Source organism: Motacilla alba, chromosome 4A, assembly GCF_015832195.1.
Source record: "Motacilla alba alba isolate MOTALB_02 chromosome 4A, Motacilla_alba_V1.0_pri, whole genome shotgun sequence".
Lineage (NCBI taxonomy): Eukaryota > Metazoa > Chordata > Aves > Passeriformes > Motacillidae > Motacilla > Motacilla alba.
In genome coordinates this window covers 18,225,229-18,249,347 of record NC_052045.1, presented here as the reverse complement: position 1 = coordinate 18,249,347, position 24,119 = coordinate 18,225,229, and the positions used below count along the sequence as shown (strand labels likewise).

The 24,119-nt window shown below is 50.3% G+C and overlaps 2 protein-coding genes across 9 annotated transcripts in view; one reads left to right on the top strand and one right to left on the bottom strand.

Moving 5' to 3' along the window:
• Positions 1 to 1,417: 1,417 nt before the first annotated feature.
• On the bottom strand, positions 1,418 to 7,115 carry IL2RG (interleukin 2 receptor subunit gamma). The gene is made up of 10 exons (XM_038123050.1): positions 7,026 to 7,115; positions 6,324 to 6,440; positions 4,996 to 5,194; positions 4,062 to 4,152; positions 3,636 to 3,823; positions 3,359 to 3,501; positions 3,091 to 3,253; positions 2,548 to 2,656; positions 2,393 to 2,477; positions 1,418 to 2,291 (listed from the first exon to the last, which is right to left on the bottom strand). The coding sequence occupies exons 1-10, from the start codon at positions 7,113 to 7,115 to the stop codon at positions 2,088 to 2,090; spliced, it is 1,389 nt and encodes a 462-aa protein (XP_037978978.1). The 3' UTR covers positions 1,418 to 2,087.
• Positions 5,838 to 24,119, top strand: part of MED12 (mediator complex subunit 12) — a 35,873-nt gene continuing 17,591 nt past the window's right edge. For 7 of the 8 annotated variants that reach the window (XM_038122733.1, XM_038122739.1, XM_038122734.1 and 4 more), the window contains exons 1-21: positions 7,114 to 7,212; positions 7,547 to 7,651; positions 8,458 to 8,649; positions 10,325 to 10,484; positions 11,054 to 11,229; positions 11,539 to 11,649; positions 12,217 to 12,471; positions 13,816 to 13,962; positions 14,255 to 14,354; positions 16,301 to 16,437; positions 17,184 to 17,315; positions 17,703 to 17,829; positions 18,461 to 18,690; positions 19,117 to 19,197; positions 20,061 to 20,234; positions 20,470 to 20,614; positions 21,533 to 21,651; positions 21,795 to 21,938; positions 22,701 to 22,864; positions 23,007 to 23,138; positions 23,852 to 24,079. In XM_038122733.1, coding sequence (XP_037978661.1) covers positions 7,114 to 7,212; positions 7,547 to 7,651; positions 8,458 to 8,649; positions 10,325 to 10,484; positions 11,054 to 11,229; positions 11,539 to 11,649; positions 12,217 to 12,471; positions 13,816 to 13,962; positions 14,255 to 14,354; positions 16,301 to 16,437; positions 17,184 to 17,315; positions 17,703 to 17,829; positions 18,461 to 18,690; positions 19,117 to 19,197; positions 20,061 to 20,234; positions 20,470 to 20,614; positions 21,533 to 21,651; positions 21,795 to 21,938; positions 22,701 to 22,864; positions 23,007 to 23,138; positions 23,852 to 24,079 — 3,158 coding nt within the window. Of the gene's footprint in view, positions 7,213 to 7,546; positions 7,652 to 8,457; positions 8,650 to 10,324; positions 10,485 to 11,053; positions 11,230 to 11,538; positions 11,650 to 12,216; positions 12,472 to 13,815; positions 13,963 to 14,254; positions 14,355 to 16,300; positions 16,438 to 17,183; positions 17,316 to 17,702; positions 17,830 to 18,460; positions 18,691 to 19,116; positions 19,198 to 20,060; positions 20,235 to 20,469; positions 20,615 to 21,532; positions 21,652 to 21,794; positions 21,939 to 22,700; positions 22,865 to 23,006; positions 23,139 to 23,851; positions 24,080 to 24,119 lie in introns of all 8 variants that reach the window. The other variant, XM_038122731.1, reaches the window with a different exon arrangement.

The following is a 24,119-nucleotide window of genomic DNA, read 5'->3' as shown; positions in this document are numbered from 1 at the left end:
CCGGCTGAGCCAGAGCCCGGCTGTGCCAGGGCCCAGCTGTGCCAGAGCCCGGCTGAGCCAGGGCCGGCTGTCTGAGAGCCCGGCTGAGCCAGAGCCCGGCTGTGCCAGGGCCGGCTGTCTGAGAGCCCGGCTGTGCCAGGGCCCGGCTGTGCCAGGGCCGGCTGTCTGAGAGCCCGGCTGTGCCATGGCCTGGCTGAGCCAGAGCCCAGCTGTGCCAGGGTCCGGCTGTGCCAGGGTCCGGCTGTGCCAGGGCCCGGCTGTGCCAGGGCCCGGCTGAGCCAGAGCCCGGCTGTGCCAGAGCCGGCTGTCTGAGAGCCCAGCTGTGCCAGAGCCCGGCTGTGCCAGTGCCCGGCTGTGCCAGTGCCCGGCTGTGCCAGTGCCCGGCTGTGCCAGTGCCCGGCTGAGCCAGAGCCCGGCTGTGCCAGGGCCCGGCTGTGCCAGAGCCCGGCTGTCCGAGGGCCCGGCTGTGCCAGGGCCCGGCTGTGCCAGGGCCCGGCTGTCCGAGGGCCCGGCTGTCTAACGGCCCAGCTGTGCCAGGGTCCAGCTGATGGTCCCACCAGAGCCCGGCTGAGCCAGGGCCCAGCTGTCTAACGGCCCCAGCTGTGCCAGGGTCCAGCTGAGGGTCCCACTCTTCTCCCAGGCAAGCAGTGATAGGATGGGAGGGTGTGCTCTTATGTGCCTCTGCCAGGGAAGGTTGGGGTTGGACATCAGGAGGAATTTCTTCCCAGAAAGGATGACCAGACGTTGGATTAGACTGCTCAGGTAGGTGGGAGAGTCACTGTCCCTGGAGGTATTTAAGGAAAGACTGGAGGTGGCACTCAGTGCTGTGGTCTGGTTGACATGGTGGTATTTGGACAGAGGTTGGACCCTATGATCTTCAACGTCTTCTCCAACATAATTGAATCTGGGATTCTGTAAGAGCAGCTGCAGTGGGCTGCAGTCAATGTTGGCCAGAAAGGTCTGGTCATCTGGAGGGATAGCAGCAGTGGCTGAGGGCTGCAGGTGGCCCCAGAAGTGGTTGGAGAGTGCAGAGCAGAGCCTATTGCCCAGTGAGGTCATAGCACATCACCCGAGTGTGCAGGGAGCCCTGTGAGACAGCCAGCAGGGGACTCATCCATGTGCTTGATGTTGATTGAGGAACATGCTGGCACTGTGAGCGTGGGACAGTAGGACTGGCCCCTGCCTCACTGTGTGTGTGAGGTCAGAGGTGCTCAGGAGCTGGGGCTCCAGTGATGCTTTTCCCAAACCCTGCAGGACGAGCCTGGGCAAACCCCTGGTGGGCAGAGCTGTGTCCCCACTGGAAACTGGGGACACAGGGGAAGGAGCAGCGAGGCCTGGGGGAACTGCCAGGATGACACAGTGGCTTGCTGTCTGAGCCAGCACAGGTAGGACACATGAACAACCACAAAACCATGCATGAAAGGCAAAGAGCAAATTTATTTTCATTACCTCACTAACTGCAGGACCCCCCAAGCAGCACCCAGGCAGAGGCACATAAGCAGGGATGCAGGCACTGTGGATCTTGGTCCACCCTAGAGGATCACTGAACCTGCTGTTTTTGCCTGTTTATCAAGGATTTGTGCAGCTGTGGTTTACCACTGTGATTTGATCTTTCCCACAGCAGGCCAGGAATCTCAAGCATGTTACATGAGGTGCCACTAAGTCTATCACTGGCCTGTGTTATCTAAACACAGAAGTTCTACTCACTGAATACACAAAGCTAAACAATGATGAGTATGGTATATGTGTTTTTCCTACAACAGCTGCAAGGCACTTGAGGATGTTTACAATCTTTCTTGCCTGTCTTTCCTTATTTTTCCACACTTGGCCCCCCTGGGATTCCTCATCCTGTGTGTCCCCATCAGTTGGCTAGTGGCCCCTGCCTGCTCAGCTGCAGCTGCCCCCGGACCAGGACACATCCCTGGGTGTGCTTGTGGGCACCTCGGAGCAGAGAGGGCACTTGGCAGGAAGCAAGACCAGGGATTCAGGGCATTTGGCAGGGGCGTGGCAGGAGCAGGGCCTGAGGAGCAGTAAGGTTTGGGCAGCAAAGCCGTGGAGAATAGGGCATGCAGGGGTGCAGGAGTGTGTCACACTCTCCCACAGCTGTTCTGGGAGGGGCTGTGCTCACTGGGGGCGGCTGGGTGCCCAGGCATTGGAGGTGGTGCATGGTTGCTGCTGTCCCAGAGGGGCTCGTGGCTGTCCTTGGGTGGCAGCTCAGTCACATAGCAGATGTTCTCGCTGTAGTTGGGCTTGAAGCTCTCCACAACATCTTTGGGGACTCCAGTCCATTCCTGCAGGGAGCAGAGCAGGGTGAGAGGAGCCACCACCCAGCCCAGCTCCAACCCCATGCAGCCGAGGTGAGCCCAGGGCAGGGCTGCCTGTACCACCCTACCTGGAAATTGCCATTGTGGGTGATGAACAGCTCATCAAAATTCTTGCTGGGGTTGGGAATTCGGGGCATCAGGATGACCCATACCCTGTGCAGGAGAGGTGTGTTAGAGGGAAGAGCCGCGGTGCTGCTGCCCCCAAGCAGCTCCCCACACTCACCTTTCCATGCGCACCAGCAGGATGACAAGGACCAGCAGCAGCAGGCAGGAGGCAATGGGGACCAAGACCGTGCGGATCCCAAACCAGTACAGCTGTTCCTCCACCGTGCCTGGAAAGAGCGGGGGTGACACTGATCCCCAGACAGCACACCACCATGGCAGTGGGGTGGGCCTGCAGGTGGCCCTTCATGGGGGGCCATGGCATTGCTCATAGCAGGGCTCAGCTGGGAACAGAGCATGGAGAAGGGGCCTGTCCCCAAGCGCTGCCATCCTATCACCATAACTAGCTGATGACCCTGTCCTGGCCCAGCCATGCCCTCCAGTGCTAAGAAGCCCCTGGCAAAAGTCAGCAGGTCCCACTGGTGGGGTGTGTTTTGCTTCCAGAAGTAAAAATGATGCTGCTGCCAGCACCCCACATACCCAGATGGGTCTTGTCCCTACAGCTGCTGCCTCAGGCCATTCTCTACTTGCTTGGCCATCTCTTGCCTGCTGAGCCCTGCCATGCTCCAGTCCATCCTATCCCACTGCAGCCCTCAGAACATACCCTTGCTGGTGGAGTTGCTGCCCCAGATGACAGGAACGCTCCACTCACTCCAGAACTGGGTTCTGCCACAGAATTTGTTGATCTTGCTGCGCACGTAGAAGGTGTAGGACTTCTCATAGTCCACGCTGGGTAAGGAGAAGACATCTCCATTCACTGAGAGCTCCTGCAGAGACATGAGCCCTGTGCTGCTGGCTGGGACTACCTTGGAGGCTGGTGCACAGCTCACCCCCAGGCACAGCCACAAGGGTGCTGTGCTCAGGGCTCTCACCATCCAGCTGGTGTCCTTGTTGCTCTTGTACTTGACAGCGTGCTCCAGGCACTTGTTTCTGGGGTACGGGGAGGCCCAGGTCAGCTGCAGCTGATTGTTGCTCATGTTGCGGATGGTCAGGTTGACAGGTGCCTCTGGTTTCACTGCAAGGGACAGGTAACGCCCAGTGAGGGCTGGCCCCATGACCAGGGCCCTGCTGCCACCTGGGAGCACACAGGGGAGCTCTGAGAACCCACAGCCCTGCAGGGGAGAGGGGGCTCCCCCCACCGCTCTGTACCCAGGTCCTGCAGCTCCATGCGCTTGCTGGGGATCTCCAGGGTCTTGCCACCAACGCTGGCATTGATGAGAACATGGAAAGGCTGGAACTGGATGAGCTCGTTCTGCTTGAAGTGGCAGCCGACCCTGACACCCTGGTGCTGCAGGTAGTGCTTGCACTCCACCTCCTTGTCAGACGTGTTCTTGTACCTGTGCCACAGTGGGTTACCAGGACTCCCCAAGGCCTCACATGCCCCAGTCCTCACCAGGACCCCTCTCCCCAGCACATCCCATCCTGCTTGCTCTGGAGACAGAGCCTGCCCCACCCTGGGCTTGGGGAGGAGGAGAGGCCTGATGCCAGGACCAGCAATGCTGGCAGCAGCCCCCCTGCACAGGGACCCACTGCTGAACACTGCTGTAGGACTGGCCATGGGGCAGGGGCACCTACCAGTAGAAGAGGGAGTAGTTGACTGTGGGCATCTCTTTGTTCCCCCACGTGCAGTTCATGTACTCCTCATTGAAGAGGACGCACTCCACTCCTGCAAGCAACAGACACTGCTGGGCATGGCAGTGGTGGGTGGCTGTGCCAAGGCCCAGGGGTGCACCGCAGAGACATGGCACATGCCAGATCCCCACATATCCCTATGAGCCTCCCTCCGTGTCAACCAAACAAACTCAGCAGCCAGCACTGCAGGGGCAGGAGAAAGCCAGAGTCGAGCTTTCCTGGCTTGTAATGTCACACAGTGGAGCAAACAGGCTGTTTCTACACCTGGAGATGGAAGGCACCTTCCTGCCAGCCCAGGAGGTCCAGGGATACAGAGGTGCTTTTTCCACAGAAAGCTGTTGTTTTTCTGACAGCCAGGCAAGGAGTGCGTTTTTTTCTCAGAAACCAATGGCTGGTATGAGAGTGTCAGGTGGAAAGAAAAGACTCTGTGTCCTGTCCCCTTCCTGTGCACAGCACTGCTGAGAGGACCAGGAAGGAAAGGGCAGCTGGTGCAGATCCACTGACCATTCTGGCCAGCACCCACACGTAGCACAGACCAATAAGATCTGCCAGTAGAGTGATGGGGCAGGAGCACTGCAGGACTAGTAGCCAGGGGGCTGGTGGGGTCAGAAATGCTCCAGCACTGCAGTGGGCGCAAGGACACCCCAGCAGGGCTCCCTGGTACAGCCTGACCCTCCTGGCAGCCCCACTGCAAGGGGCCATATAGGTGCTGCAGGTCCTGGGGCACATCAGGGGTCGCAGGGTCCCTGGTGTGCGCCACGACAGCACGCCAGCCCACACAGCCCCACATCCTGTCCTCGCCCGCCATCACTGGGGAGCTCCATTCCCCAGCCCCAACCACAAAAGGGACCCGTGGCCTTCCCGTGTGCCCCCTTACCTGGCTGGCTGTCGGCAGCAGCAGGGTAGGCACCCGGCCCACACAGGAGGAGGAGGAGGAGGAGAGGCACGAGGAAGGTGCCAGGAGCCGCCATGGGGGCTGCTGACTGGGGACGCGTGCGAACAGCTTCCACCAGGGCTGCCGGCTTCCGCAGCACGCTGCTTCCTGCCCCACGGCACCGCCTGCACCGGGGGCCACCCTACGTGCGCCCCAAGGGCCACCTGATGGGGACCACTGCTCACTCCAGAGGGGTCCCACAGCTCATCCCACTGGGACCCCACAGCTTATCCTAGTGGGACCCCATAGCTCATCCCAGTGGAACTCCACGGCTCATCCTGTTATAAATAAGAAGCTTGACTAGGCCAATATTCAACACCAATCAATTTATTAATTAAGGTGGTAAAGTATGAGCAGAACAGCGCTGGGTACAGTGGGGGAAGTTTTCCCTCCAGCTGCACGCCGATGGTTGGAACGTACAGATATATATAGGGGTACACATAAGCTTTTCTCAGCAGTTTCTATTCCCAATTTTTACGATTTTCACGTCACAGTTCTATACACTATTGTGAGTTAGTTTTTCTCAGGATGTACCCCAGAAAGGAGTATTTCTAGATGGTGGGGTCCGACTTCCCAAAGAAGAAAGAGGTCTCCCAGCTGGTGCGGTGCAGACTCCAGATGTGGGCCCACCTTTTAATTGCAAAGACTATAAATCTCATAGCAGTGATGTCCAGCTTCCCTTGGTCGAAACCATCAATCCTTGGGTTGATGTTCATCTTCCTTTCTCAAGCTGCTTTTTACTGTTTTGCTAAGGTGTTGAGACAAGCATGTTTCCTTGACATATATTCTAAACTTAGCTTTTCAAAGCTCCTTACTACAAGCAATATTCTAACATTCTACTTCAAAAGGTTATCATTGCAAAGCTGTGCAATGCTTAGCCACGTGCAGAAAGTTCCTGTCCAGCAGCAACCTCCTTAAAGCTTTAATTCAGATGCTATAAAAGTTAATTGCAAACAAAGGATAGGTTCAAAGGCCTTTTTCCATGCTTTACTCCCTCAGTTATGTTTTAGAATTCATCCTCTAATTGTCCCATGATCAGTTTCCACACATATCACAATCACAAGTACACACACTGCCTGTATGTACCTGACACGAAACACAGCTTTGTATCTCACAATCCCACTAGGATACCATAGCTAACCCACTGGGACCCCACAGCACATTCCACCGGGACAGTATCACCCTCCCTGCTCAGTTCCCACGCCTCACACCTCTTGGACCCCCCATATTTCATCCTGCTGTGTTCCCATGGCTCATGGTGTAGGCCTCACCGCCTCTGGGCTGCCCAGGAGCATGGCTGGGACGGAGATCCCAACGCCCAGCCCGCCTGGATCCCCGGGAAGCATCCCAGCATCACTGGGAGGCACCGAGGCAGTCGGAGGGGGCGGCTGCAGGGAGAGCCGTCTCAGCGGGGCTTTGTGTGCGTGACAGCACGGCCGGTGTCCGCGGGGGCTGCTGCCGGTGGTGCGGTGATGGCCGCACGGGGTGTCGGGCCGGGGTCCCGGGGGTGTCCCGGTGTCGGGGCCGGGGTCCCGGGGGTGTCCCGGTGTCGGGGCCGGGGGCAGCCGGGCCGCGGCCGAGGGGACGGGCGGGGTCACGTGATCCTCTCCGGACACGCCACCGCCGCGGCGCCTCCGCCGGGGGGCGCGCGCGCGCCCCTCGGGCTGCCCCGTCCCTCTTCGACACTTTCCGGCTTCGCTCGGAGCGGGCTCGGGCCATCCCGGCACTGCTCGGGCCTCTCAGCGCTCAGGTCTTCTTGTCCTCGCTCGTCCCTGCTTCGGGGACGCTCGGCTCTCTCCGTTTACTCTCGGATCTCTTCGGCTGCGCTCGGTGGTCTTCGTCATTCCTCGGTCCAGTCACAGCAAAGCTCGGGTCTCTCCGTCAATTTTCGGTATCCTTCGGCAACACTCGGGCCTCTTCGGCGACGCTCGGGATTCTCCGTGCTCCTTCGGCTCGGCTTCGGCTGCGCCCACCTGCCCCGGCGCAGCGCGCAGCGCGCAGGCGCGGGCGGCCCCGGCGGCCCTTGTTGTGGCCCGGCCGCCCCCGCCCGGCCGGCCCGCCATGGCGGCCTTCGGCGTCCTCAGCTACGAGCACCGCCCGCTCAAGCGCCCGCGCCTCGGCCCGCCTGACGTGTACCCGCAGGACCCCAAGCAGAAGGAGGTGCGGGGGCCGGGCGTGTTGGGGGGACCCGGGGTGCAGGACCGCTGTGGCGGGGCCGGACCTGAGGAAGCGCCGGGTTAGCGGCGCGAAGGCCGGGAGCTGGGCGAGGGGGCGACGTCCCACTCCCACCGGGACCCCGGGGTTTGGGGGCGCCGGCCGGGCCGGGGGAGCCGCGGTCCCGGTGTCCCAGCGCTGCCCTGGGCGGTGCCTGGTAGCGAGGGCCGGGGGAGGTCGGGAGAGCGGCCGGGCCTCGCCCGGTTCAGCCCCCGCGGTGGGGACAGAGGCTGCGGCGGAGGGGCCGGGCCGGGCCCTGCTGACCGTCCTTTTCCCGCAGGATGAGCTGACTGCGCTGAATGTCAAGCAAGGCTTCAATAACCAACCGGCGGTTTCTGGGGACGAGCACGGCAGTGCCAAAAATGTCAATTTCAACCCGGCGAAGGTGAGAGACGTCCCGACGGTCGAGGGCGGGTTTGGCAGGGCAGGCGCCTGGATGGACGGTCCTGGGTCTCGTTCCTTCCCTGTGTCGAGAACTAGGAGATCTTTCCTTTTTGTATGGGTGTTTTTAAGATTTGACCCTCCGTTTTTGTAGAATCCAAGTTCTGCATTCGTTTAGAACTGCGTCCTACCTCTGAGAGAGCGGGTTCTTGTTTAACTCAGTGCATCTTTGGGGCAGGTCTATGCCTGCAGTGTTCGTTAAGCCAGCATCTAGGACTCCTTAAATTCTGCTATTAAAGCACAAGGCTATGAGAGTAGGAGAGAGAAACTCCTTATTAGTTTGGTTACATGATGGCCACAGTAAGAGGAAAGTTTGATTTTGTGAAACATCTGGAAGTTTAAAAATGGGAGTTATATAATAGGCTTCAACTCCATTTTTCCAGTCTCTGAAATCAAGATGTTGACTTCCTGACAAAACAACTAGTAATGACCTGGGTTGGAAGGCAATCAATAAGCACAGGATATTTGTTTTTCTTGGCTGACTTCTGTCTGAGGAGCCTTCTGTCTGGTTGGACAAGTATTTTTAAAGGGTTGTGTCCATCTCAGCTTGAGTCCCTGCTTGATTATTGTATGAGTTGTCTAGACACATTAATGTCTGCAAGTATAACAAAGGAGTTATTGGCAGTTACTTTGTGTTTCAAAAGTTGATTCTGGTGAGATTTCTGGTAGGAATGATAAATGATATTTTAAGCACACTGATCAGGTCTTTGACCTGTGAAATGTAATGAATCCTTTTTTCTCCTCCTCCAGATCAGCTCAAATTTTAGCAGTATTATTGCAGAAAAGCTACGGTGCAACACCCTGCCTGACACAGGGAGACGGAAACCCCAGGTCAATCAGAAGGATAACTTTTGGCTGGTGACAGCACGTTCTCAGAGTGCCATAAACAACTGGTTCACAGATCTGGCCGGAACTAAGCCCCTCACTCATCTTGCTAAGAAGGTATGTTACAGGAGAGGCAGCCTGGCATGGCAGAGGATTTAATCTGTGCTTGTTTCTGGAGGTTTTCTGAAGGTTTTTACTGTTTGGAGAAGTTCCTTGTCTATATATCTTGTGAAGCTTTCAGCTTGAAGAGTGGATGTAGGATTTGTAGTGCCCTGACTCTGGTCATCCACACTTTGACATCTGGTCTCTTGGCTGTTACTTTGAGGTGTGTTCAGCTTTGCCTTTTGGCTTGTAGGACACGACCAATTTGTTGTAAGGTTCCATTGTTTTTCAGAAGAGCTGCCACTGTTGCCTTTGGTGTGTTGTTTAGGTTAGGACATTTCTGTTGTGGAAAGTTTCTCAAGTTCTCAAAAGTCATAGTGAGAGTTACTGAAAATAAGTGCCTAAATGACTTCCCAGACTTCTGTTGCAGTGAGGTGTTTCTGCTTTCCAGCAGAGGAGAGTACATGTGCTATCATTCAGTCTTGGCCAGGCTACAGTATTTCTAGGCCTTGGAGTCTGTGAATTCTGTAGAGTACGAAAGAAGGGTCTTAGTCTGGCATTTTATTAGGCCTGATAACAAGGGAGATAGCTGCTCTCAGGGGAAGCCTACAAACAAGGTGCTTGTGAATCTGGTATGCACTGTGGAAGAATCATAACTCCCAGTTGCAAAATGGTCTGAGTCATTCCTGGGGGGGAAATAATCAGATTTTCCCAGAATCTGACTCTTTATAAACTTAGTCCTTCTTTGTGTTTTCACTGTCAGTTTCCTGAAACTGACATGGTGAAATGTCAGTGGTCATGGTGAAAGCTTGAACCTTTCAAGGTTTTCCCGTTTTCCTGCTATGAGCTCCATCCATTTTCATGAACTTAGATGTGAGAGAGTGACTGTCAGTAGCCAAGTCTGACTTTGAGGCATCAGAGAGCAATTGGGAAGAATGTAGGAAACGCAGCAGGTAGATGAACATCAGTAGTTCAGGGACTTGAAGGTACCTGCCAAATGGACCTGTCTTTTGTGAATTTTTTTCATTCCTCTGTGAAAAGACACGTACTTTTGCTCTCCAGAGCATTGTGTGGAAATGAGCCCCGCAGCTGTACTTTTCCCTGGGATGTGTTATTGCTTCCTGGTTTATAGTCGTGCAGCCTGATGATTTCACTGGTATCCTCCTACGTTGTATCTTGAATTTTGAATCTTGGATTAATGAATTCCTTCCTACTATGTACTCAGCTCCCTGTTTCTCTCAGTCTTCCGTTGAGTAGTCCTGATATTGTGAGACTTCAGTAACCGCTCGGTTTTGTATACAAAGTGAGGAGTCCTGTCTTCACTTTGCATGGCAGATACTCTGTTACTGACTCAGTCCTTAGTCTGTATCTTTCATAGCTGTTCTTGTGCTCTCTGGAGGATAACCTCCAAGATGTTTGCAGGATTCAGGGCATGGATTTACAGTGGCGTAATTATATTTCCTGTCTTCTTTCAATTTGTTTTGTTTCTGTTCATACTGAAATGCAGCTTTGGTACTGTTGCTTTCTGACCACAAGTGAATTTTGGCAGCAGGTTTTTTTGAGGTAGAGGTACCGTGTTGCTCTGTTCCCTTTTTACCTCTCTCATACCTGCAGCAGGTATAGCTGCTTTAGCTGCTTCGGTTCTTATTCCCAGTGCTTGGTTCAGTTTTCCCTCTCCATTTCATTACAGGTGCCTATCTTTAGCAAGAAGGAAGAGGTCTTTGGTTATTTGGCAAAATACACCGTTCCAGTAATGAGAGCAGCGTGGCTCATCAAAATGACTTGTGCCTATTATGCTGCCATCACGGAAACGAAGGTGAAAAAGCGTCACGTCATTGATCCCTTCATTGGTAAGCACTCTGTGTGCAGCACTGGGTTTGCCCGTCACAGCTGTTTCCTTCTAAGCCTGCTCTTGATTAGTAAGCGGTAGCCTGGAAATCGAAATAAACTTGTTTCCTGCTGATAAGTCCTTGGGTTCTGATGTGTGTAGCTGTCTGAACAGGCCCACCTGTGAAAGTACAGTGAAAAATAAGTCTTAGCAGCCATAAATACTTCCTGGGATCCTTACTGTTCTTTCTCCCTGTTAAGTTCTATTGAGCTCCTTTGCTGCCTTACCTGTTTTTTTCTTACCATACAAAGATTGTAAAGTTGCAATTTAGTGATGACTGATCAGCTGCTTCCCAAGTGAGTATGTACATTTCCCAGAGAATTTTGGTATGTTACTCCCTGTCTGTGTTCCTAATTTCATTAAGCATTACTGGATCCAACATCCTTTGCATCCTGGCCTGCTCCAGATTGCTGTGGTCTAGAAGAGTTCTTCGATTGTGTTCTGGATTTTTTGGCTTTTCACCTATGCACCATCCTCGTTCTTTCCTGCTTCTCTTTGCCACAGTGCTCACTGCTAACCTCTTTTCTCCAGAATGGACACAGATCATCACCAAGTACCTGTCAGAGCAGCTGCAGAAAATTGCAGAGTTCTACAGACAGCTCCCAGGGCAAGGCTGTGGCTCACCATCGGGACCAATGCCCCAAGAGGTGGAACAGGCTTTGAAGCAGTGGGACTACAATGAGAAACTGGCTATGTTCATGTTCCAGGTGAGGGACTGCAGGGGCTGCTGGGTTGATGTGAGCAGAGGAGGGCAAGGAGCGTGGATACCAAGTGATTTGTTTCTGCAAGATGTTATTTCCTAGTGAATAGACCACTAGGACTAGAGGCAGTTTTGAGCTCAGGGGGTAGCTCAGAACTGACGGGGTAGCACAGAACTCAGGACAGGGGTAGCACAGAACTGTGAAAACTTCCAGAGTTATTTCCACTGTTGGAGTGCAAGCTGCTGCTGCTCTGCTTTACTGTAGTGGAGGTTACTTCAACTTTCATCCATTTGCTCTGCTTTTATCTGTGTGCAGGATGGCATGTTGGACCGGCATGAATTCCTGACGTGGGTCCTCGAGTGCTTTGAGAAGATACGGTCAGGAGAAGATGAATTTCTGAAAATGCTCCTTCCTTTGCTGCTGCGGGTGAGAAATACACTCTCAGCTTGTTTTAGGAGAGTGCTGACTTCTGCTTTGACCATCCCCTTCCTATTGCCTAAGGGGATAATGAGTTGTTTTGCACCAAGAATACCAGGGAGTGTCCCTATGAGCATCCTTCTTAGCTCATTCAAGGATGTCTTTTTAGTGCTGCTCTTTTCCAGTTTTTATTCTCCTTTATCCTTTTTCCCTGCACTGGACTTGGTAATCCCTGCCTGTGCCACAGCTGTGATAGTTCCACTGGTTGTGCACCAGTACATGGAAACTACTTTTTTCTTTCTTTCTCTTGCAACGGATTCTGGGCAAACCTTTGAAGCTCTTGGAAGGCTGGGTGTGGGTACATTTTTGTACATTAAGTCATTGCCAGAAAGCATTTCAAGGCTTTTTCTGATGCTTAGTAGCCAGTGGGTGATCCACAATGCTAAGGAGCTCTCTGTACAAAGGAACTGCCTCTTCAAGGCAGTGTCACACAGTGTAGTACATTGGGAAGGTCGGGGTTTTTCCTTGTGTTCCTTGTGACAAGGATGTTTGCTCCTCCTTCCGTCTCCCCTGCAGTACTCTGGAGAGTTTGTGCAGTCTGCGTACCTGTCCAGACGTCTGGCCTACTTCTGCACCCGCAGGCTTGCTATGCAGCTGGATGGTGCTGGTGGGCACCCACCACACATCCTGTCTGCCCAGACAGGGAATGCTCTTCCTTCAACTCCCACCCCTCAGCCGGCTGCAGGGAATCCTCCTCCCAGCCCTTTCAGCGATTTATTACTGTGCCCCCAGCACCGGCCAGTGGTGTATGGGCTCAGCTGCATCCTTCAGGTACGTTTAAGTGGTGATGATTCTGGGGTCAACAGGGATAGTTTGTGTGCCATCACAGAAAAATCATTACAGTCTGAGTCAGCAGCTTTGTAAGTACAAAAATATCAAACCAGGATTATCTTTGCTGATGTGCTACAGAGCTTTTGTCAGACAGTGCTGTAGCAGTGCCCTTGACTGACTTGCGTAAGAAAAATGGTTTGGAATAGAGCTTTCTGCTCTACTCACAGGTACCTCACATGGCTGAGAAAAAGAAGGGATGAGAAATAAGGAAAGGGTTATTTCCCATGTGTATATCAATAGCAGATTTTCATCCAGGAGAGGAAATTATGCCAGAAATGAAAGTGCTTTTTAATTTTGTCAACGCTTAAAAACAAACATCCCCTCATCAGAAAAAAAGTTCCCACAGAACAAAAAAAAAAACCAAACCAAAAACCAGCCCACAACCAAACAGCACATACAAGAAACGGCCCCTTCCACTTTATGGAAGAATGTAGTGATTTAGGAGTGGTAGCAGGCTATGAAAAGGAACTACTCTAAACTCATAATCTTTGTAGGTGGGATTGATTAAAGGTTACATTGCAATAAAAGGGCAAGGTTGCCAAAGCCTTACTGATAGATGTTTGAAGAGCTGGTGCTGTTTTGACACTGTGGGATTCAGTTCTTACTGTCCTTATGTCAGAGAGAGGCAAGTTCTGCTCAGCATGTGCATTCATTCATGATTGTGTTTTTCTCCTTCAAGAGGAGAGTGACTAGGTGAGGTGGGTCCATGCAGGAGTGGAGATTGTTTCTTCCAGGGGAGAAAAGACTTGTTAAAGCAGAGAAGGTTCCAGAGAGTGCAGAATGGAGCAGGAGTTGAAGAGGAAGAGAGCACAAAGCTTGGGAATCTGCTGCTCAAGAGAGAAACTTGAGAGGAAGGAGCCCTGGCAGGATCAGGAAGCAGCCAGCCAGCTCTCAGAGCAAAAGAGGAAAAGAAAATTTCTATAGTACAATTGGCTAGAAGTAAGGACCTTTCTAGAACCAAAGGTTAAAGAGCAATGTAGGGTTATAAATAAACCTTTTGCATTCTTAGTAAGTCTTGTTAGTAAGTCTTGTTTGCTTTCTGGTCAAGATGTTTAGAGGATTGTTGTTTTTTTGTTTTTTGGTTTTTTTTTCTATTTTCTATGTGATAAAACATGTCTCTAATATAAAAATCCGAAACCAACCCATCCAGATAGTAAATATGCTGTATAGAGGATAATGAGTGCCTGGGTAATAGGACCAGGTAGTGGTTAGTTCTGTAGAAATGTTACTTAATTGTTTTGACCTTAATTTGCTCAGTGGTACTGACTTTTCTATCTGTTGCAGAGTATAATTTTGTGTTGCCCGAGTGCCCTTGTGTGGCATTATTCCTTGACTGATAGCAGAATAAAGACTGGCTCTCCATTGGACCACCTGCCTATAGCCCCATCCAACTTGCCCATGCCAGGGGGGAATTCAGCCTTTACACAGCAGGTGAGCAGCCTTCAGCAAAAGGAGCTCATGTGGTTTGGGATAACAAACTGTATCTTAGCTCTTTCAGAATTTTCTTTTCATGTTGTGTGATAAGCAGATCTGGAGGTGCTGTCTCTATCCCTAGGAATTAAGTGCTCTCATTCTGGTATAAGCCAGATAGATTCTGCCCATCTTCCAAGGACTTCACTAACCTTAAGTAGAATTGCTGTCAATCTCTTTGCTTTCTAATAATTTTGTTCACAGGACTTCTAAGACATCCTTTTGTGTATTTACACAAGTCCATTGTTTCTAGGTTCGGGCAAAGCTGCGTGAAATTGAGCAGCAGATAAAGGAACGTGGCCAGGCTGTGGAGGTTCGCTGGTCATTTGACAAGTGCCAAGAAACCACAGCAGGTAACTTGCTGTAGATTAAAGTTCCTTTCCCCCTGATCCATGGGCTACTCTGATAATACTCCTGTCTAGCTATTGTTTTTTATTTTTTTCCTGTTTACTACTGTTTGTATTTACTACCAGCAGTAAGACACGGCTCCTTTCTTTCCAAAACAAATTCTTATAGGGGTCCATTTCTCCAGGTGTAGGGGGAGTTTCTGTTACTAGGAGCTGGAAATATTTACCAGGGAACTATACTCTTGTCTGTGTGCCATGCTCTGATGCTTTGCCCTAAAATCTGCTGTTGGCCACAGTGAGAGTCGGGGTATTAAGCTGGGTGGACCCCTGCCTGACTGGTACAACTTTCCTTGGGTAGTGAGCCCAAGCAATGAGCTCACAGAAACTTCTTATAGAATCGTAGAATGGTCTGGGTTAGAAGGGACCTTAAAAATCAAGTGGTCTCAATTCTCCTGCCATGGGCGGGGACACCTTCCCCTAAATCTGGTTGCTCAGGACCAATCCAGCCTGGCCTTGAATGCTTCCAGGAATGGAGCATCCACCATCTCTCTGGGCAACCCGTATCACACCTTCACAGGGAAGAATTTCTTCTTAACATCTAGTCTGAGTCTATGCTCTTTCAGTTTAAAACCATTCCCCTTTGTCCTGTCCTTGTAAAAAGTTTCTCTCAAGATTTCTTGTAAGCCCACCTTAGTGTGATAGGTGACAGTTAGGTCACCCTAGAGCCTTTTCTTCAGGCTGAACAATCCCAATTCTCTCAGCCTTTCCTCCCAGAAGAGGTGTTCCGTGCCTTTAATCATCTTGGTAGTCTTCTCTGGCCTTGCTCCAACAGCTCCATGTCCTTCCTGTGCTGAGGACCCCAGAGCTGGAGGCAGCGCTGCAGGTGGGGTCTGACCAGAGTGGAGCAGAGGGGCAGAATCCCCTCCCTCCCTCCCCTGCTGCCCACTGGGCTTTTGCTGCAGCCCAGGACACACTTGGCTTTCTGAGCTGTGAGTGCACATGGCTGGGTCCTGTCCAGCCTCTCATCCCCCAGCAGCCCCGAGTCCTTTTCTGCAGGGCTGCTCTCCATCTGTTCATCCCCCATCCTGGATCAATACTGGGGTTGCCCTGCCCCAGGTACAGCACTTTGTACCTGGCCTTGTTGAACCCCATGAGATTCCCACAGGCCACTGCTGGAGCTTGTCCAGGTCCCTGTGGATGTCATCCATCCTTCAGGACTGTCAACCAAACCACTTGGCTTGGTGTCGTCTACACACTTGCTGTGAGTGTACTTGATCTGTGTCTGTGTCACCGCTCATCACTGATGTCCATTGGGACTCTGAGCCTTTGACCACTACCATCTGGGTGTGACTGTCCAACCAGTTTCTCATACACTGAGCAGTCCAGCGTTCCTGGTGCTGTGTAGGCCCTCCAATTGTCAGAAAAAAACCCAGTATTTTGGTGGCAATGCCAGCTATAGAGCCATGTATTGATAGACTAGGCTCATCTGTTTCTTCCAATGTCATTGCCTGTAACTGGAAGGATAGAAGGGAAAATAATCTCTGTTCCAGAATCCCTTTCTAATGGTCCATCCCAAGGTCCTGAAGTCCCTTTTGATTGTCTTTGGACTATACTTGTGACTTCATCTCGTTCTGTGGGGGTGACCAGTAAGGTCTGAGGGCTGGACCAGGCTAGGAAGTTTCATGATTTCATGTCCTTAACCTGGGCAGCAGGAATGCATCAGACTTCCCTTAGAGAAGGGTTCATCTAGCATTTGGATAAAGGGTCCAAACCCTCTCTTCCACTTAGTAGAGAATCATCTACAGCTACAACCCATCTTCCTTGTGGAACTGTCTTGATATGAGGTATAGGCCTTTCTGACCTTAGCTGACCTTGGCAACACATCTGGTGTTGCTCTACAGTCTGTTATACCAGGTGCCAAATACATATTTTTCTTCTCTGTTCTCTTCTAGGTTTCACTATTGGCCGTGTCTTGCATACCTTAGAAGTTCTGGACAGTCACAGCTTTGAAAGATCTGACTTCAGCAACTCTTTGGATTCCTTGTATAACAGGATATTTGGGCTGGGTCCAACCAAAGACAGTCATGAGGTGCTCTGGGACTTGGCTGCTGGGCCCTGGTCTTGGATGTGGCTGTGTTCTTGTTTATAACCGCGCTGTTATTGTCCTGTGTCTGCAGAGAGCTGACTAGGTAGTGGCCTTTGGCCAAGAGACATGATCTCCATTGAAAAGGATTGCATGCAGCTCTGTTAGGGAGGTACTAAAATGAGAAGGGAGGGGTCTGTGCTCTAGAATGTAAGCTTGAGAGAATTCACTGATGAAAGATGTCAGTCTGCATAACCAGATTGGTGCTAAGGACTTGTTATGTCAGTACTAGCCTGGTCACATTTTGGGCTGGCTGCTGATTCCTGGGAGCTCACAGTTCGGGTTCCTTTTAGCCTGGGAGTTGATGTATTTCTGATGTGTAGGACCATAGTGCATCCGCTACTGCACTGGTTCCTAGAAGAGGGCAGGACTGGCTTCATATACTTTGTATGAGGGTGTCGAGAAGTTGTGTTTTACTCTGTGCTGTGATTAGCACGCTGTAGATGTGCTGCTGGAAGAGACATAGTTTTCTGAAGCAGAGTCAGTCTGGAGATTTGTCAGGGGCTGTGGACCTCATGATGCAAAATGCAGTGAGAGCAGGAGGGCTCTAGCTTGAGGTGTATCCTCCCTGTTAGGAGGAGGGGAATGTAGCAGTGTTCAGTCCCTGTTCTGTGGGGAGTAGACCCACTGTTATATCTGCTCCCCTCTTCTGCTTAGCTCAGGTTCTCACTGCAGTGCTTATATCCCCCCAGATCTCCCCAGATGATGACGCAGTGGTGGCCTTGCTGTGTGAGTGGGCTGTCAGCTACAAACGCTCTGGGCGCCACAGGGCCATGGTTGTGGCCAAACTCCTGGAGAAGCGTCAAGCAGAGATCGAAGCTGAGGTAGGTCCTTATTCCTGGAAGGCTGGCAGCAGTAAAGGAGAGCAGAAATTACCTAACTCCTGTTACACCAACAAAGGCTGATCAGCACAGTGCCTCTTGTACTGGTGCTGCTAATTATGGCATTTGCTCCATCTGACCCAATGTAGGTCATAAATGAGCCTGTGGGATCATGCATATCCCATTTCTTGGATACATTTGAGGACAGCTGATTGCCGTGCAAAAGCACTGACATACTTGGAGACTGTGCAGGAGCTTACAGAAACCGGTGTGGTGGCTTGCTTATAAGAGCAAGACAGGAAAATTCTCTTGAAGGCTTCTTTTTTGAGATCTATGGAGAGGAAGTTTCTCCTCTATGTCAGCAGTCAGTACTTCTTTCTGTTTCTACAGAGATGTGGGGACTCTGAAGTCGTGGATGAGAAGGGCTCCATCTCCTCAGGCTCTCTGTCAGCAGCCAGTGCTCCTGTCTTTCAGGATGTCCTTATGCAGTTCCTTGACACTCAAGCTCCCATGCTAAGTATGTAATAAGAATTTGTGGTCTCCCAGTTTCTAGCTTTCCCTCTCTTGCAAACTTTGAATTTGTGTGAAGTTCTCTTGTGTGTAGGTATGGGGTGTATCTGAATTCTCTATCTGGCTTCCTTGCAATTCAGAGCTTATCTTGGTGAGGGAGGAGAAGCAACTTGCAGGGCCAGATGACAGAAAGATGGTACAGAGGTATTTCTGTTAACAGAGCATTGGCTAAGTATAAACGAGTTTAATCAGGACTTAATTCAGGCTGAGAACTAAAGGGAGGTTTTTAACTGATGACAGAGCTCTGGCTCTGATGGGAAATGCTGCAAACAGGTTAAGGAGGATAGGATAACAGGTCTGAATGATGCAGGCAGGTGTTTGTACACTCAGGAATAGCACTTCTAGGCTAAAGTCCAGTGCCTCTGGGCTGTGACACTGGAGAGCTTTTGACTTACTTAATTGCTAATTTTTGAAACTGGACTTTCTGCTTTTAGTCCCTGCTGTAATCTCAGAACTATGTGTCAGTCACTGTGTTGACATCTCAGGAAATGCTTTCCCTTATCCTAGGTTAGGCTGGTGTTGCTTATAGTGGTCCAGAACTACTCTGATAGCCCTGACTGTGTGTATTGTCCTTTCAGCTGATCCTGGGAAGGAAAACGAGAAGGTGGAGTTCTTTAATCTGGTGCTGCTGTTCTGTGAGCTAATCCGACATGATGTCTTCTCCCACAACATCTATATGTGCACGCTTATTTCCCGGGGTGATCTTGCCATGGATTCTCATGGACCTCGCCCTCCCTCACCCTTTGATGACCCTGCTGAGGAACATGACAGGAAAGAGACAGAAGGAAGCAGTGGCATCAAGCTGGAGGTGAGATCGTGAGCACCATGGCCCTCCTGTACATCTGTGTTGTGCTTGCCTGTTTTTACCAGCTTTGCAGCCTCCTTGCTGTTGCCTGCTGGAGAATGTACCACTGACTTCTGCTCTTCGCTCCCTCAACTTATTTCCTTAGCATTTCAATTTAAGGTTATGGTCTAAGTGACTGGAAAGGACCTGCAGATTGCAGAAGGGTAAATAGGAGAATCTTGCATGGCTTGATACAAAGCAGCATATTATGAGGTGTTGTGCGAGGCCTGTCCAAAATATTTGAGGTGTATCAGGCTCCAACTTGCCAGACACCATGGGTGTGGTGGCATACTGCTGTCACTGTCCAGCATGGACATCAATGTAGTCAACAAATATTCTCTTGTTCCCTGATGCATCACTGAGATGTAAAGCTGCTCTATCTGTTCCCAGGACACAGGTCTTTCAGAGCCCATGGACATTGACCACAACCCCAGCATGCTCTTTGATGACATGGAAAAGACAGACTTTTCGGTACGTTCCAGCATTTCCTGTTAGTCAGTAAGTAGGGTCAGCGTGTTGTAGTGAGCCCAGGAGCAGCATGTGCCTTGATTTTGTGTATCTGCTGGAAGTGGCTGGGCTGTAAGGCAGTTCACATTGCAAAAGGCCCATATAACCTGTTTATGTAGGTTGGTGTTCATCAGGGCAGAGTGAGTCCCAGTTGTTCCTGGAACCTCTTATGCTCTGGCTACTGCCAGCCCAGTGTTTGGGCAGGGTGGGAAGTGGGCTGCTTGGAAGTGGATGGCAAATGAATGGCCATGATGGCATCAGATTGGAAGTGACCAGTTGCAGAGGTTTTCTTGATCCTGGAAGAAGACACTACTCTGCTTTCATCCTACTGTGTGGCCTTCATTACTACTTCAGGTTTACAGTTCTTCATATCTGTGGGCATAGTTCATGGTAGCAGAACACTTCGAAGCACTTAGTAGTAAAATTAACTCGTGGTGCTTGAAAAATTCCTGAGTACCTACATCTATCCAGCCATTTTTGACCTTTCAAGGTACATGTCAGCCAAGTGTGATGTAAAGTTACATGCTTTCCCAGGATCTCACTTCTGTGGAAGGGGCTGTTTCCAAAACTCTAAGCAATTAATTTATTACTCCTATTGTGTTATTTCCTGTTGTGTTTAATCTAATATACAACATGGACCAGAAGCAAAAACAAGAGTAGTCTCTTGGCACTTTAGCTTGGTTTTTGTCTTAAGAGCTGGCTGGTTTTCCAGCCCTTCCTTTTCCTACTCCTTTTTAGGCCTGAGCAGAAGTATGTTCCTTCAGCGATCTTTATTGTTGCATGACCATGTTTCCTAACTACGTTTTCTTGTTCTTATGTTTCCCCAGATGTTTTCTCCACCAATGCATTGTGAATCTAAAGCCAGCCCTTCCCCTGAAAAACCAGATCCTGAAAAGGAAGCAAAGACTCTGCTGAAGGATAAGTCTGTGGAAGGAATGCTAGCATCCCTGTATGACCAGCCTCGGCACATCCAGTATGCAACACACTTCCCTATTCCTCAGGTACAAGACCTGCTCCTAACTGCTCCCCTGTTGCTGCCTTGTCATGAGGCTGCTGTCTCTCCCTACTGTGGCTGGCTAAGGAGCAGTACTGCTTTTCTGGATGGCTCCTTGCTTACTCCCAGAGAAGCTTCTGAGATGAAGGTTTTCTTTTTCTTTTCAGAGATGCAGATGTGAAACAAGATGAAGGCATTCATCCGTGTAGTTGCTAATGCAGTTGTCTCTTTTGGTTCCCCAGGAGGAGTCATGCAGTCATGAGTGTAACCAAAGGCTGGTAGTTCTTTTTGGGGTTGGAAAACAGCGGGACGATGCTCGGCATACGATCAAGAAAATAACCAAAGACATTCTAAAAGTCTTAAACAGAAAAAGCACTGCAGAGACAGGTTAGTAGAGCTGGAGACGCTCCTTTTTGAAGTAAAGAGTATCTTTCCAGTTGGCTGATTCCGTTGTCTGGAGTCTCACGGTGAAAGGATTTTGCACAATCTACGGTGTCGGGTAAGAGGTACCAGTCAATGATTCTGGAATGGTGCACTGTTTTCAAACATACTAACCAGCAAGTAAGAGAATTGGCTTCCTGCTGGTAATATTTTTAATTAACTTGTCTTCAGAAGAGAATTAAGTCATACAATGTTCAGAGTGAGACCCTTTCCAAAACTTTGGCTTTTCATATTTTATTTTATTTATTCTTGCATTCAGATCCTTGTGCAAGAAGCAAAAAATACTTTGCCAATGCATATTTGGCAAAGACTTTACTAAATGTATCATTCTGTTACACTTTAGGCATATGCTAAATGTGTAGGATAGGAACTTTGGATAGCTGGGTCAAAATCAACAGAAAGCATCTGATGTCCAACAGCTGAGAATCTGTCTACAATTTTTCTTTTAGTATGATGCCTGAAAGGCAACTTAAAATGTGGTGAAAAGATGATGCTTTAAAATGTGGAGTGCTCTGACAAAGAAACTTTTGTGGCTGAGCATCTCCAGTCCAGAATGCCTGTTCTTATCAGAGAATAGGTATATTTCCAAATCAAGACAGAAGGATACTCCAAGGAGTACTTCCATTTGGAATAAACTTGATGTTTGACCTACTCTCATTCTTAGGTTAGGGGTTCTTTAATTTTTCTTTTTTTTAATTAAAGATAGTCCTTATCAACTTAAAGTCTAGGACTCAGGCCTTTTGCCTGTGCTTCATCACAGGGGCTGATCTTGCTGCGGAACTGTCAGAAGTTGATGGCTGATGTTTGATCCTCTGGTGAGGAAAGCAGCCTAATACTGTTTTCTGATGTTTTCAACTTTGGTAGGTGGGGAGGAAGGCCAGAAGAGGAAAAAAAGCAAGCCAGAAGCATTCCCAACAGCTGAAGATATCTTTGCAAAGTTCCAGCACCTTTCTCACTTTGATCAGCACCAAGTCACATCTCAGGTATGAAAATTTGAAGACTGCTGTCCTTTTTGGGCCCTGGCTGTATCTCTTTGTATTACTGAGGGCAGCTTCCTGGAAGGAGATGAGCCTGCTGAGGGACTTCTGGAAGAGGAGATAGACTCTGTGTTGTCTTGCACTTGCAGGTATCTCGTAATGTCTTGGAACAGATCACCAGCTTTGCTTTGGGAATGTCATACCACTTGCCTCTGGTGCAGCATGTGCAGTTCATATTTGACTTGATGGAGTATTCACTCAATATCAGCGGTCTTATCGACTTTGCCATCCAGGTAAGGGCAGTGTGCTCAGGTGCTCTCTGGGGAGGGGTTTGTCCACCTGAGAGGCAGCAGATCTGTGCTGTGATAGTTGACCTGCTCTGGTCATCACTGGCGACCCTCTGACCTGTGTCATGGGAGTGGTCAGATTATATGGCCATTGTGATGCTTCTGGGCTGCAGCTGTCAGGAAAAGGTTGTCTGTGGCAGATAGTCTTGCATGTTCTGTTCTGAGGATTATTCTTCCAAAGGGTTTGGGCTTGTTTCCAAAGGACTTGCATCTCTGTCCCTGGTTGCAGCAGGGCCTTGTTCTGAGTGAGAAGGGGATTGTCAGTCCCTGGCACCTTGCCTGCCTTGCTCTCCTGGAAAGATCCTTGGCACATGGCAGCTCAAGCTGCCTTCTGAATCCTGCTAAAATCCTGTTGCTGTTTCTGCAGCCTGTACCAGGTGTCTCTTGAAGCCTAGCTGATGGAATTGTGGCTGTTAGCCTGGAAAGGATATCAGAGTGAGATTTAATGCAGAATAGAACTACCAAACAAGCTGCTTAAAACTGCCTGTGGCCATATCACAATTAATCCTCTGATACCCCAGCCCTGACAGCCCCTTACACTGCCTGAGACATTTTGCCAGCTGTTCTGGGGTGCATCCCTAAGCAGAAAGTGCCTGGCAGTGCCTTTCCTGGCAGGTCCTATAGGCTGTAGGTTTGGTGTGCCTCCTCCCTTTCTGACCATACCTTACCCCTGTGGCTGTTGAAGGGTTTTTCTGTCATTGGGTGCAGTTGCTGAATGAACTGAGCGTGGTGGAGGCAGAACTGCTGTTGAAATCCTCCGACCTTGTTGGCAGCTATACCACCAGCTTGTGCCTGTGCATTGTGGCTGTGCTGCGGCACTACCACTCCTGCCTTATCCTGAACCAGGACCAGATGGCTCAGGTCTTCGAAGGGTAAGGGCCTCTCCCCTCTCTGTGTGTAAGGAAGCAGTATATGTGCTGAGGGTTCAGAATGGGCATGGACATCTATGTCCTTCCTAAAAGGCAGCTACTTGGTGCATGAGGGTTCAGCTCACTGGTTTTTGTCTCTCTGCAGTCTGTGTGGGGTGGTGAAACATGGCATGAACCGCTCAGATGGCTCCTCAGCAGAGCGCTGTATCCTGGCCTATCTCTACGACCTGTATACCTCCTGCAGTCACCTCAAAAGTAAATTTGGGGAGCTCTTTAGGTGAGTCTGATGCAGCTGAGGTGCAGTGGGTAGTGCCCACTGTAGCATCTTGACTTAAACTTTGATTTTGATCTTGTTTGATGGGATCACTCCTAAGAAATTCCTTGTTTGGAAAGGAATGGAGAACAGCGCAAAGAGCATCATTAGACCCCTGTTTATGTCATGGTACTACTGTGCCGTGTGGTTTGAGGCAGCAAACTCTGAAAAGTGTATAGTGGATTTAGGCCCAAAGGAGGGTGAGTGGATAAATTACCAGAGGTTTCAAATTATTTATGAGGAACTGAGTCTCCTCCCCACAGTACTGATAAAAATTTTGTAAAGTTCTGGTTGATGTGGAAAATAAACTGGATGTTCAACATGTCTTGGAATGCAAGCACAGAAAGGGATGAATAGAAAATAACAAATGTTATTGGGGAGGCCTGACAGATTGACTACATCACACTGCCCCAGAGACACCAAGACAAACACTATGTGCTGACCATGGTAGAAGCCGCCACAGGATGGTTGGAAACCTACCCTGTGGCTCATGCTATGGCCCGTAAGACCATCCTGGGCCTTGAAAAGCAGGTCCTTTGGGAATGTTGGTCTTTATTGGTAAACAGTGATCTTGGGTTTCAACGTGTTCTTTCCCGGAGAGGGTTTGTCTTTGCTCACCAGAGTTCAGTGGCCACGTAGTTTTTTTGTGTTCCTAATCGCTTTTCTGTCCTGTTTAGTGACTTCTGCTCCAAGGTGAAGAACACAATCTATTGCAACGTTGAGCCATCCGACTCCAACATGCTATGGGAACCAGAGTTCATGATTGACACTATTGAGAATCCATCTGCACATAACTTCACATACACTAACCTGGGCAAGAGCCTCAATGAAAACCCAGCCAATCGCTACAGTTTCGTCTGTAATGCACTGATGCATGTGTGTGTGGGACACCACGATCCAGACAGGTGAGAGGCAGAGCTTTCGTGGTTCTACCGACAAAGCCAA

Excerpts from the sequence above, each read along its gene's own strand:
- IL2RG (XM_038123050.1), bottom strand. The coding sequence starts at position 7,115 with ATGGCGGGCCGGCCGGGCGGGGGCGGCCGGGCCACAACAAGGGCCGCC. Across the intron at positions 6,441-7,025 it reads TGCGCGCTGCGCCGGGGCAG|CCGCCCCCTCCGACTGCCTC; the intron begins GTGGGCGCAGCC and ends CTCTCCCTGCAG. Across the intron at positions 5,195-6,323 it reads TCCTGGGCAGCCCAGAGGCG|GGTGGCCCCCGGTGCAGGCG; the intron begins GTGAGGCCTACA and ends GGGCGCACGTAG.